At 42.4% G+C, this 14,045-nt stretch overlaps 2 protein-coding genes across 2 annotated transcripts; both read left to right on the top strand.

Moving 5' to 3' along the window:
- Window positions 1–1,445: 1,445 nt before the first annotated feature.
- On the top strand, window positions 1,446–2,406 carry LOC140511030 (olfactory receptor 4X2-like; the record flags this gene model as incomplete). The annotated part of the gene is made up of 1 exon (XM_072619992.1): window positions 1,446–2,406. A coding segment is annotated over one exon (945 nt), but the record flags the coding sequence as incomplete, so codon positions are not given.
- A 9,402-nt stretch (window positions 2,407–11,808) lies between these two features.
- On the top strand, window positions 11,809–12,738 carry LOC140511587 (olfactory receptor 4X2-like). Its single transcript, XM_072620741.1, has one exon. It carries the CDS (start codon window positions 11,809–11,811, stop codon window positions 12,736–12,738), a length of 930 nt encoding a protein of 309 aa, XP_072476842.1.
- Window positions 12,739–14,045: the final 1,307 nt, after the last annotated feature.

The raw sequence follows: 14,045 nt of genomic DNA, 5'->3' as shown, positions 1-14,045 counted from the left end.
GGACCTCAGCATCTATTTCATGCACCCTATATATAAAAGGAATTCACACTGTTACATCCCAACAAGTGGTCAGCCAGTCTCTGCTTATAGAACTCCAAAAGGGAGAGGCCTGAGCCATGGCTCCTTGAGGAATCCAATGTACTTTCGGACAGCTCCAGGAATTGTCCTCACATTGAGTGTCTATAAGCATCTTTACATCTTGCAGCCATTGCTTCTAGTTCTACCTCTTAGAATCAAACCCAAAAGCTGAATTTCTTCTCGCCATGAGAGACCTTCAGATATTTGCAGATAGTTTGCATGAAGTTTCCCTTCTCCATCTCTAGTTCCTTCAAATTTTCCTCATGTGACAAGGACTTCTAGCCCTTCAAAATTATAGCTGTACTTCTCTGGATACTTTCTAGCCTTTCAATTCTCTCCTGTGGTACAGTGTTATTATAATTATTATTTAACCAGACCTGTGATTTTATTGATAGAGGAATATTGTTCCAGTGAGGAGCTCCTTCTCTCAAAACAGATTGGTGTCAGCTCTGAAAACTATAGTTTCAGAGAGCATTCTTGGGCACTGAGAGGTCATATGATCTGCCTGGGGTCCCCTTTCAAGTATTTGTGAGAGGAGAAATAATAGTGTTCCTATTACTGAGGGCAAAGCAGCATCATGTATTGGAAAGAGCAGTGGTCTTAAGGTCAAGGCAGCTGTTTTTCAATCTCAACTGAGTCTTGGTTGCCTCTTCAAGAAAATGTGGATTATAATGGGACATAACGGGAGATATTTCTATTCCTCATTTCATTAGTCTGTTATAAGGAGAGTTCCATAGCTGTGTGACACTGGGCACATTGCTTCATTTCACTGACCCCTGGCTTCTCTGCAAAAGAGATGGTTTTAAAGAGATAATCTCTAAAGTCTTTTTAGTTCCAAATCCTAATCCTACAACATTATTTACTGTTTTCAGTAAAAGGACTTATTGCTTTTTATTTTTCCAGATGATCATTCACCCAGAGAACTGTCCAAGACCCATGGTTGCCCAAGATCAGGAGCTCCATCTGAAAGATCAGAAAAGCCAAATTAAAAAGTAGAGAGAAGCTGGAACCCTAAGAGTCATCCATGCGTTCTGGTTCACTTGTACAAGACATCATCTTTAAAGGACCTCTCTCCTCAAGTTTATCTACCATTCTGAAAGACTAACTCCTCAGCCCTTGTCTTGGTTAATTGATCAGATATTTGCATGGTCACATTACAGTGATTTCTTGTTCGCTATTCTTTGTCCTTCCTTGTGTTTTTTTTTAATCACTCCTCTGTTATATTTACTTCACAGCTTATTTTCCTATCCTGTCTTGTGATAATTGGGAATTCCTCTGATCACCACCCTTATTTCTATTCTGGACCTTTGGGTAGAATAAGTTAATGCTCATAGACCCCTTGGAAACTGTGTGCTCTGGTATAAATTCTTGGACCAGAAGCCCTGGTGCAGACTGGCAATGTGACAGAATTTATCTTTCTAGGACTCTCTCCCAATCTTCAGATTCAGAGAATTTGTTTTATGGTGTTTTTCTTCTTATACATGGCTGCTGTGTTGGGGAATTCCCTCATTGTGTTGACTGTCAACTTCAGCAAGAGTCTTGATACCCCCATGTATTTCTTCCTCAGCCACCTCTCCTTTGTGGAGATCTGTTATTTCTCCACCACTTCCCCCAAACTCATTGCTGATTTACTTGTTGAGAGGAAATCCATCTCCCTAGAGGCCTGCATCACACAAGTGTTCTTCATCCATTTCTTTGGTGGCATTGAGATGTTTCTACTCACAATAATGGCTTATGACCGATACTTGGCCATCTGTAAGCCTCTGCACTATGTGACCATTATGAACCATCGGATTTGTGACCTCCTCGTGGGGATAGCCTGGTTGGGTGGTATTTTGCACTCCACTGCCCAAATTCTCCTCCTAATCCCTTTACCCTTCTGTGGCCCTAATGTGATTGACCATTATTTCTGTGATGTGCTCCCTCTGCTGGAACTTGCCTGCACTGACACCTTCTTCACTGGGTTGTTTATTGTGGCTAATGGGGGGAGCCTGTCAGTGGTGAGCTTCATCATTCTCCTGAGCTCATACAGTGTTATCTTGTTCCACCTAAGGGGGCACAGCAAGGAAGGACGCCAGAAAGCCCTCTCCACTTGTGCTTCCCACATCACTGTGGTCATCTTGTTCTTTGGGCCCTGTGTGTTTATCTACCTTCGGCCAAACACCACGTGCTCCTTGGACAAGATGGTGGCCGTGTTCTACACAGTGATCACTCCCCTCCTGAACCCAGTCATCTATTCCTTGAGGAATGCTGAAGTGAAGAATGCCATGAGGAAGCTGTGGGTCAGGGCACTGAAACAAGGAGAGGCATGAGAGTTATGTAATACTGCCTGCCATTAATTTATCTTGAACTGGAATGGGTGAAGCTAGGAGAAGTAGAACCACATACCAACAATAGATACTCTTACCAATGACAGAACTTCAAGAGATGTTCAAAACGCCTTTCTGTGAACAGAAAGGTCATGGAGAATTTCTCATTTTGCTCATATAAGTTTCCCTTCAGATTTCAGTTATTTAAATATCCACTTAAATGTATGTGATTGTGTGTGGGCATGTAAAGTAAAGATTGTGTTTTACATCTTGCATTTCTTGGTGATAGTGTGATACAGTGGAAAGACTAGTGATATGGGTTTCAATCTTCGTTCACCCATTTAATTGCTGTGTGACCCCAGGAAATTTATAGCAATGATACTAGTATTCAGATTCCACTGAATTTGGCCAAGCAATTTTCGTGTTTCATCTCATTTGATGCCTCTAACAAGTTGTAAGTTAGCCTCTTTTATCATCTCTCTTTTTCAGATAAGCAATGTGAGGATAAGAAAGGTTACAGGACTTGTCTAGGGTCACCTAGCAATAGCCATGTGAGGCAGGATTTGAGTTTGGTTCATCCTGACTCCCGATCCAGTGCTTTCTAAACTGTGGCACCTAACTGTTCCCCTTCCTGGACTTCAGTCTTCAAAGTCTTAGAGATGTCTGAGCCTTCTCCTCATTCTAATGTTCTATGAACATCAAAGAAACCCGAGGTCAAATCCCTTTCTTCTTCACCCTGGCTCTCTTCTACCATGCTGTTCTTCTTGTTGTTTGTCCTTCATTCTGGAAGAGGACCATGACTTGTGAGGGAATTGGATGTAAGTGGTGAAATATAGATCAGTATTTCTGCAGATGGCTCCTTTGATGCTAAGTTCTTTGTGAATTCTCACTGTGAGTGAGGCAATGGCCATTTAGTGATTAAGGCTAGTCAAATGAGCCAAGCAGTGGCCTCTTTTTAAAAATTGTCCCCTAATGAAAAAAAATCAGTCTGGGAGTGAAGACTTTCAGGGTTTGTGACCATAACAGAAACGATTACTATTTACATTCTCTCTGAGTCATGTGGGTCCCAACAATGATCACAAAGTTGTGCTTCGTCTGAGACCTCTTGTTGACCAATCAATGAGAGCCAGAGTGAGTTGGGTTTAAGGCATGGTTTTTTAGAAAGGAACCTTGCTAATGTATCTTGCTAGGTTTCAGCCATCAAAATTTATATTCCTTTAGACAGAGCACCCCTAGGTAAATGCATTTTACCCCATGTGGACAGAAGGAGTGGAAGGAGGGAAGGGAAAGGAATGGGAGTGGAAAGGAAGGAAAGGAAAGGAGAAAGGAAAGAAGGAAAGAGCATGGTTGCCCAACTAGGACTGCCGAGGTGCTTCCCCAGCGGGACAGCACAGGCTACTCACAGGTTGGTTTGTCCTTTTTCCTGAAGCAGACCAAGACATCTGGAAGATGATGTTATGATTTGCAAGTGAATTGGATTGAAATGAGAAAGGGCTGTGCAAAGTCACCAGCCTCACTTTTTCCTCTGGAGATATCTGGATCCAGTGGTAAGATAGAGATCACCCCAGTATGACTGAGATGGCCCCCTGTACCTCACTTACACTTGGCCCTTCATTATATTTTTCCGTTTACTTATTGCATTCTGCCTCGTAGATTGTAAGCTCTTTGAAGGCAGGGATTGAATGCTTTTATGTCTTTATAACTCTAGTGTCAAGTACTGGGTCTTGAACTTAAGAAATCAATGTTTTTGGATCAGGATTTGTTGTTGAACCCTAGAGGGGCCTGGATATGGTTTTGCATGTGGATTGTAGACCCAGGATATGTGGTAAATGTGAGATTGACCCTTGTCAGTTAGTACCCAGGAAAAACACTTATGAGGTGTTTCATGTCTGTAAGTGACCGATCAATACTCATGAAAATATATTCAGTGAGAAACATGAATAGCAAGATAGTATTTAAACAAAACAAACTAAAGGGCTTGGCAGGTAAGGTAGCTGTGTGGAACAATGAATAGTTCTCTGGATGTGGAGTTATGAAGACCCGAGTTCAAGTCCATTTTGACACCTAACAGTTAGTTGGGTGATATTGAGCAAATCACTGAACCCTCTGCCTGCCCCAGTTTCCTCACCTGTAAAATGGGGGTGACAGTAACTCCTATCTTACAGGATTGTTGTGAAGATGAAAGGAGTCAATGCTTGCAAAGTGTTTTGCCAAACTTGAGGCAGATGGTTGGCCCAATGAATAGAGCACCAGCCCTAGAGTCAGGAGGACCTGAGGTCAAATCTGGGCTGAGACCCTTATTAACTGTGTGATGCTGGGCAAGTCACTTAACTTTGCTTCCAAAAAAGCAAAACTGCTGAAATACTATAAAACTATATAAAAGGTATGATTATTTTTAAAGAAAAGCTCAATGCCCTAAACCAAGCCTCTAGGTTTATTCCTCAGGGGGAGAAGAAATGACCTTTAGCAGATAATCTGAATCCATTGACATAGTTCTGAGATATTTGGGTAGGTGAGGTTCAGGGAATTTCAGTCCTTCGTCAACCACAAAAGAACATAGAATTGGAAGAGATGGATTCTAGGACCAGTTGTGTCAATAATAACGATGGTAACTAGCTCTTTATTAACAGTAAATAGAGTTCTTTAGGTTCATAAGATGCCTTACATATGTCATCTCATTTGATTCTACCAACAAACCTGGAGGCCCATTTTACAAATGAGGAAACTGAGGCTGAGAATGGTTAGGTGACTTTCCAAAGTTACCTTCCATGGAGAAGCGTCTGCATCAGGACGTGAACTCAGATCTTCCAATTTATCCACCTTTAACCCTATCATTTATTCCACCTATTTGCTTGTTGACACCAGCGGAGGAGGGCAAGTCATGTTTCAAGAGTAGGCACTAAGTCACTGTGATTTAAGTAAGTAACTCTATCATTCTCTGCCCAAGAATGGGATATAATGGATAGAGTTTGAAAGAGTCTAGCAAGTCCAATGGACTGATTTTTGATCTCTTGATGTCTCACATACTGTGTGCCCATGATGCCCAAGTTACTGAACCTCTCTCAGCCTCAGTTTCCTTATCTATACAATGTCTCATACTATCTACAGTACCTATTTCAGAGCCTTGTTTTACAAAGCTCAGATGAAATCATTTCTGTACGAGGTTTGCAAAACTTTGAGGTGCTAAGTACATTTCATTTATTATTATGATTACAGGGAGTTCTCCCAAAAATCCATGCCGTTATACCACTTGTTTCTGATCAAATGTAAGATAACATCCCGGATTTTCTTAAATGAATATTCGGTGGTCGGGGGAGAGGAGACAATGCAAATGTTGTCCTGGAATGTCCAAAGTAGCCTCATAGTAAATGGATTTGAGAGTGAAGAGAGAAAGGTTCTGAGAGATTTTCCTTTCCTTGCCCTACCCTGCCGTCCTGCCCCTTTCCCTGCCTTCCCCCCACTTCCCTTCCCTTCTTTTTTCTTTCATTCCATTCTTTTTTCTTCCCTTCCCCTCTCTTTTCTTCCCTTCTGTTCTTTTCCCTTCCCTTCTTTTTCTTTCCTTCTCTTCTCTTCCCTTATTTTTATTTCCCATCCCTAATCTTCCCTAGGCTGCACATGTTCAGGTCCTTCAAGTGTCCTCATAATTTCATGTCCCTCTCGTGATCTCTTCCTGCCCTCTTTCATTGTATCCATCTCCTTCTAAAGGAGAGATCCCAGAATTGAACTCAGTGCTTCAGATGTGTGCAGGGTGTATGACAGTGGCAAGGCTGTCATCGCCCACCCCAACGCAATCTCAGATATTCTTCCATTTCTGGTTCATCCTAAGATAGCAAGAGCTCCTTTGTCTGCCACTTTACTCTTAGTAAGCTTGAACCAGCTAAAGTCTCCAGATCTCTTTCAATTGAACTGCTTTTTTTGATATGTGTCTCACTCCATATACCTGTGAAATTGATTTTTTTGGGACCTTAGTATAAGGCTTTTATCCTTATTAATTTTCTTCTTAATAGATTTGGTTGCGCATTTAGCCTATTGAGATTGACTGCAAGATGGCACAGTAGATAGTGATTGGAATCTGAGGTCAAGAAGACCTGAGTGCAAATCAAGTTCCAGACACTTATTTTCCTCATCGTTTTCTTAGGTCCAGGGAAGCAATTAAACTACATTAAATCCTGATCTGTACTACTTGCTGATTTATGAGGTGTCTGTTCACTCTGGCAATTTAACAATTGCCCCATCTTAGCCACTTTGAACTGTCTTCAACACACGCCTGGACTAAAAGGTCTGTAAGATCTTTCCTAGTGTTAGCACTTGCCAGTTCTAGGAGCACGTCCAGTGGAGGTTGAGTGAAATATTTGTTTCTGGCCAAATATAGGCTAATATCCATAGAATATTATGAATTCTCTCTCTCTCTCTTTCTCTCTCTCTCTTTCTTTCTCTCTCTCTCTCTCTTTCTCTCTCTCTCGCCCTCCCTTCTTGGTGTGTGTGTCACACACACGTGTGTGTGTGTGTGTGTGTGTGTGTGAATGCTCCTGTGTATGTGTGATGCAAAGGCAAATTACGGTGTATGTGGTAGGCCCAAGAAGTCATGATAGCTTTTCAGTCAGCACCATGAGGCCATCTGAGGGTGAAGTGTGGCACAGATTGGGAGAGGAACCCTTTCCCCATTCTGATTCTGAGGGAGGAGGAAGGGACTCATCAGATGGTGCCCTGGTAGAAGTCCAGGATTTGTGATTGGACTAATTAATCTCTAAATTCCCCTTAGTCTACTGGGGACAGGCCTTTCATAGGGATTGGAAGAAAGCCTCAGGGACCTCAATTCCCTGATTTCAGTTTTCTGTCTCATAAACTTAAGGCTTCCTCAGTGTAGAAATAATTGCTTTTGATCCTTCTAAAGGTCAGTAGCCTTTTGAGGAGAATGTGCTAAGGCCTAGGTGATGCTGTAGCTTGCATCTTGTTGAGGGGGGAGGTGGTGAATTGGCTTAGCTAAATCCACCCCCTAAGGGGGGAATAGGCAGGATGTCCTTAGGCACCTAGTCCTTACTTAGTTGGCATGCCCAGAGTGCTCTAGTTAACTTCCCTGCCACTCACTAACAGAGAGGTGCAGTCTCTTTCAGCTGAGTCTCTCTCAGATCACGTGGCCAATAAAGAAAAGGTCAGAGAGGATACCTTTTAGTTATTTGATGTCAGCCACATCCTTCCTTCTAGAAATCAATGAACTTGAGCAGTTGCTCTTCTCTCAGGCATCTCTGGGAGGGATAAGAAGATAAATATTATTCATTTCTTGTCATGATTGGCTAGTGACAGTAGTCAAAGTGTTTGTTTAAGCCTGTTTTTTTTTTTAATAAAATTCTTTGATTTATTGGTGAACTAACCCAGCATGAGATCTTGGTTCTTTGTGAAATTATCATTTTCTTACTGGGATCTCAGGACAGAAATGTTCTCCTGATTCCTATTTCTTGCTATGTTTCTCAATAACGCTCCTCCGGTGAAGGTTTCTACTCAGAGAAAGGTTGACTACTGTGTATGTGACATAGTGAAGGAACTGTCCAGTTAGGGCTAGAAGTTGTGATTTAGAATCCTGTCTTTGCTAGTTATTACCAGTGTGACCTTGGGTAAGTAATTTCACTTCTCTTCACAGTTTCTCCTTTTGTAGAACTTGGGAGCAGGGGTTATTTTGTTTTGTCTTAGTATCCCCAGAGTATCCCCAGAGACCAGCAAAACCTCACCTTGCACACAGCAAGTTACTAATAAGTGTTTGTTGGATGAATCTGTAGGAGGCATGGACTAGGTAATTTCTAGGGTGACCTCATTGAAAGGAAGTCTTCCTTTGTGCTTTCGCCCTGATTAATGAGGCAAACACAAAGAAAATTAAAGAGATTTTATTATAAGTACGCCAAGGAAGCAGAACATTCCTGCGCCGATCCCTGGAGATCAGCAATCACTTTCATAGGCAACTAAGGCAATCCAGATAGATCCATCTCAGCAAAAGAAGTTGGGCACTTGGCTCTCAGTTCCTCCCCTAGGTAGCAAGAACGTGACAGTTTACAGGTGATTCAAAAGCTGCAGGCTTGGTTTCTCCTTCCCCACCAGGGCCTTCCCCCAACACCAGTGGGGAAGCAGGGCTGGGAGCAATGGAATGCCAAGTCATCGTAACCATCAAGAGTCTCTTCCAGCTCTGATTATTAGTCCATGCCCACACATGAATAAATTTAAGGCCTTAGGGCTGGAAGCAAGATCTCATAAACTTTTCCAAATTTCTAGAGAGTACCTTGAGGTATTTTCTCAAATGTGCTAGGAGTTCACTCAGACTTGTTCTGGCCCAGGTGAGATAGGGCAAGGCTTGGGCCAAGGGGCAGTGTAGACTGAGAGCAGCACTTCTCACTTAGCCAGCCCAGTCCTCTGAAAAGACCTTTTTCCTTTGATATTCTTCTCTGTTTGTGTTCTTTCCCAGTTCACCTTTGGAGGATCTTCACCAGGCTGGGTGTGTGTGACACCATTTATGCTCAGAGACTACCCTCTATGAATAAGAAATAATCAGGTATTTTTACAGCACCTGCTGTGTGCCGTTATACTGTCTTGGGTGCTTGGGAGACAAGGAAAAAAGTGAACCATTGCCTTTGAGGAGCTTACCTGCTTTTGGGGAGATAATATAAACACTTGGAGGGATACAATGCAAACCTAAATCCAAGATCATTTGGGAGAGGGACAGGCAGAAGTAGCTGAGAGGAATGTCAAGAGAAGTTTCATGGAGAAGATAGTCTTTGACTGAGCCTTGAAGGAAAGGTTGATTGTGAGCAGGGATTGCATTCTAGGTTCCTGGACAACCAATGCAAGTTAGAGAGTCCAGAGACAGATTTCTGCATATAAGGAGTACTAAGAAGGTCGGTTTAGCTTGACTGGAGTGTGTGTGGAAAAGGGGGCAATACAGGAGGCCATTAAAGATCGCAGTTGGGAATGCTTCCTCAATTCACTTAATCTCCCTGTGGGCAACTCCGTGGTGCAGTGGATAGAGTACCAGTGCAAGAGTCAGGAGGAACTGAGTTCAAATCTCACCTCAGACACTTGACACTCACTAGCTGTGTGACCTTGGGCAAGTCACTTAACCCCAATTGCCTCATCCTGAGTCATCTCCAGTCATCCTGATGAGTATCTGTCACTGGATTCAGATGGCTCCGGGGGAGAAGTGAGGCTGGTGACCTGCGCAACCCTCCCTCCCTTAAAACAAAGTCAAGTGCAAGTCATGTCATAATTTCTGTGATGGCATGGTCTTCTTTGGCAATGATGGATGAACACATCTCATTTCCCTGTGCCTCAGTTTCCTTAGTGGTAAAATGTGAGGGTTGGTCCAGGTAGTGTATGAGATCCTTTTAAATTTTAAGCCAAGGGCGGAGAACCTGATACCTTGAGGTTACATGTGACCCTCTAGGTCCTTAAGAGTAACTCTTTGACTGAATCCAAACATTTGGTTCCTCATCCCTGTATAGTCTTCCTTATGAACTTCCTTAAAAAATGTAATGAGTTTCTTTAGGATAGAATAGATGGGGTCAACCTCATTGCAGGTTTTCAAGAAAGGCCAAATGGTCACTTGGATATCTCCTAGTGGATGTTTCTTTTTGGGGTATGGATTAGATTAAATGGTGGCTGAGGTTCCCTGCAACTTTCAGATTCTCTGATTAGCTAAGATTGTGTGGTATAGTGGAGGAGTAATGGATTTGGAGTCAGTGTTTCTGTGTTTGACTTTGGCTCTGTAATTTTCTTACATGTGCCTGACGTTTGGGTCAGTAACTTCACTTTTGACTTTGACTTCCTTATTTGTATAATAAAGGAGGTTGATGTAGATGATATCTAACACATTTTCTTGTTCTCAATCCTGACATTCTGTGAAACGGGAAAGCTATAACTGAGGACAAAGACATTCCTTACTATTACTTCTTGATAACGGAGGCTTGCAAAGAAAACTAGAACTTTAGTCATGGAATGCCAAATTCGCAGAATTCACGAGTCAGAATGGACTTCAGCATCTATCTCATCCACCCTATACGTAAAAGTAGTCCCCACTGTTACACCGCAAGAAGTGGTCAATCAGCCTCTGCTTACAGAACTTCAAAGGGGAGGGGGCTCCTTGAGGCATCCAGTCTACTTCTGGATGGCTTCAGTTTTCCTGGCATTGAGTGTAAATATGCATCTTTACATCTTGCATCCATTCCTCCTGGTTCTGCCTTTTAGAATCAAACCTGAAAGATGACAGACCTTCAGATATTTGCAGACAGTTTCCATGATGTTTCTCTTCTCCATCTCTGTTTCCTTCCACTTATCGTCATATGAGGAAGACTTTTGGCCCTTCAAAATTTTGGTTGTCCTTCTCTGGATATTTTGTAGCCTTCCATTTTCCTCCTTAGGTATAATGTTATTATTGGTATTACTTTTTAACTAGACCTGTGATTTCATTGGCAGCGGAATACTTCCATTGAGAAACTCGTCTCCAAGCAGATCGGGGTCAACTCTGTAAACCATAGTTCCAGAAAGCAGTCTGGGGCACTGAGAGATCATATGATCTGCCCAGGGCCACCTCTCAGGGATTTGTGAGAGAGGAGATAATAATATTCCTATTATAGAGGGCAAGGCAGCATCATACATTGGAAAGAGCAGTGGTCTTAAGGTCAAATCAGTTGCTTTTCAATCTCAACTGCGACTCAGTTGCCTCTTCAATAAAATGTGGATAATAATGGGGCATAATGGGAGATATTTTTATTCCTCATTTCATTAGGCTGTTATGAGGAGAATCCCATAACTGTGTGACATTGTGAACATCCCTGCACTTCCCTGACCCCTCGCTTCTCTGCAAAAGAGATGGTTTTAAAGAGATAGTCTCTAAAGTCTCTTTTAGTTCCTAATCCTACAACATTGCTTACTGCTTTCAGTGAGAAGGTTTATTGGTTTGTATTATTGCAGATGATCCTTCACCTGGGGACCTGTCCACGATCCACGGTTGCCCAGGAACAGCAGCTCTATCTGAAAGATCAGAAAAGCAGAATTAAAAACTCGAGAGTGGCTGGAGCCCTAAGAGTCATCCCTTCCTTCTGGCTCATTTGCACATCACCCTTTAAGGACTTCTTTCCCCAATTTTATCCCCCTTTCTGAAAGACCAACTCTTCAGCCCTTGTCTTCATCCATTGATCTGAAATTTTATATGGTTACATCAGCGTCTTCTTGTTCATCATCCTTTGCCCTTCCTTGGGTTTTTATTATTGTTCTGTTATATTTACCTTACAGCTTATTTTCTTGCACTGTCTATGCGATCCTTGGGGACCCCTTTCCTCATCACTCTTGTTTCTACTCTGGACCTTTGAGTAGAATAAGTTAGTGCCCAAAGTCACCTTGAAAACTGTGTGCTCTGGTACAAACTCTTGGACCAGAAGTCATGGTGCAGACTGGCAATATGACAGAATTCATTTTTCTAGGACTCTCTCCCAGTCCTGAGATTCAGAAAATTTTCTTTGTGCTGTTTGTGTTCTTGTACATGGCTATTGTGTTGGGGAATTCCCTAATTGTGCTGACTGTCAACTTCAGCAAGAGTCTTGGCACCCCCATGTATTTCTTTCTCAGCCACCTCTCCTTTGTGGAGATCTGTTATTCCTCCACCACTTCTCCCAAGCTCATTGCTGATTTACTTGTTGAGAGGAAATCCATCTCCCTAGAAGGCTGCATCACACAAGTGTTCTTCATCCATTTCTTTGGTGGCATTGAGATGTTTCTACTCACAGTAATGGCTTATGACCGATACTTGGCCATCTGTAAGCCTCTGCACTATGTGACCATTATGAACCATCGGATTTGTGACCTCCTCGTGGGGATAGCCTGGTTGGGTGGTATTTTGCACTCCACTGCCCAAATTCTCCTCCTAATCCCTTTACCCTTCTGTGGCCCTAATGTGATTGACCATTATTTCTGTGATGTGCTCCCTCTGCTGGAACTTGCCTGCACTGACACCTTCTTCACTGGGTTGTTTATTGTGGCTAATGGGGGGAGCCTGTCAGTGGTGAGCTTCATCATTCTCCTGAGCTCATACAGTGTTATCTTGTTCCACCTAAGGGGGCACAGCAAGGAAGGACGCCAGAAAGCCCTCTCCACTTGTGCTTCCCACATCACTGTGGTCATCTTGTTCTTTGGGCCCTGTGTGTTTATCTACCTTCGGCCAAACACCACGTGCTCCTTGGACAAGATGGTGGCCGTGTTCTACACAGTGATCACTCCCCTCCTGAACCCAGTCATCTATTCCTTGAGGAATGCTGAAGTGAAGAATGCCATGAGGAAACTTTGGGTCAGGGCACTGCAACAAGGAGAGGCATGAGAGTTATGTAAGACTACCTGCCATTAATTTACCTTGAGCTGGAATGGGTGAACCTAGAACCGAATGCAACACAATAAATACTCTTACCAATGATAGCATTCAAGAAATATTCAATATGGTTGTCTGTGAACACAAAGGTCACGGAGAGTTTGTTTTATTTTGGTCATATAAGTTTTGCTTCACATTTCATTTTTTTAGATATATATTTAAGTGCATATGATTGTGTGTGGGCATATAAATTAATGCTTATATTTTCCATCTTGCATTTCTTGGTGGCAGTGTGGTACAGTGGAATGAGGAATGATATGAGTTTGAATCTTGGCTCATCTATTTAGTAGTCATGGGACCTCATGCAAATAACTGTAATGATACTTGCATTTAGGTAACACTGAATTTGGCCAATGAATTTTTCGTGCTTCATCTCAGTTGTTGTTCACAAATAGCTCTTTGAGCTGTGTTCTTTTATTTTCTCCATATTACAGATGAGCAAATTAAAGCCAAGGAAATTAAAGGGCTTATCCGCGGTCACATGGCAATAAATGTCTGAACAGGATTTGAACTTGGGTCTTCCTGACTCTAGATCCAGTGCCCTCTCCACTGTGCCACCTAACTGTTCTCTTTCCTTGCTTTAAGTCGTCTGAGTCTTAGAGACTTCTAATATTTCTTCTTATACTAATCTGTGAACATCAAAGAAATATGAGGCCAGTTCCCTTTCCTTCATGTTACTTCTCTTCTTCCTTGATTACATCTGGCCCACATTATATTGATCTCTGTGCATATTGCATCCTGCCTTATAGATTGTAAGCTCCTTTAGGGCAGGGACTGAATTCTTTTATGTCTTTAAAACTGCAGTCTCAAGCACTGGGTCTGTAACTTAATAAATATTTTTGAATCAGAATTTGTTGTTGAACCCTAGTGGAACCTGGATGTTCCCTGTCTATGGATTGCCCACACTGTACATGTAGGAAGCCGCAGGTTGACCCTTGCTATGAGTTGCACACAGGAAAAGCACTTATGGGGCTGCTGTTTGCTCTTTGTCCTTTGTTCCTGAAGGGGATCATGACATCAGGGAGGTGATGCCATGACCTGGAGGTGAATTGGATTTAAGTGAGGGAGGGCTGTGCAAAGCCACCAGCCTCACGTTCTCCTCCAGAGCCATCTGGGTCTAATTTTTACAAGCATTCTTGTCACATATTTTTGGATTTTCCTGTCCCTAGATTCCATAGAAATGTAAGTTAGTCCCTTAGTATTTGTTTCCCATCAAAACTCTTGTTTTATATCTTAGGTGTTGTTTCTACTTAAAATCT

This window comes from Notamacropus eugenii, chromosome 6 (assembly GCF_028372415.1).
Source record: "Notamacropus eugenii isolate mMacEug1 chromosome 6, mMacEug1.pri_v2, whole genome shotgun sequence".
Classification (NCBI taxonomy): domain Eukaryota; kingdom Metazoa; phylum Chordata; class Mammalia; order Diprotodontia; family Macropodidae; genus Notamacropus; species Notamacropus eugenii.
Note: the sequence above shows the minus strand (reverse complement) of the source record. Positions and strands in the feature narration are given on the sequence as shown.

What these genes read in the sequence shown, in the direction of transcription:
- LOC140511587 (XM_072620741.1), top strand. Translation starts at nt 11,809, where the DNA reads ATGGTGCAGACTGGCAATATGACAGAATTCATTTTTCTAGGACTCTCT.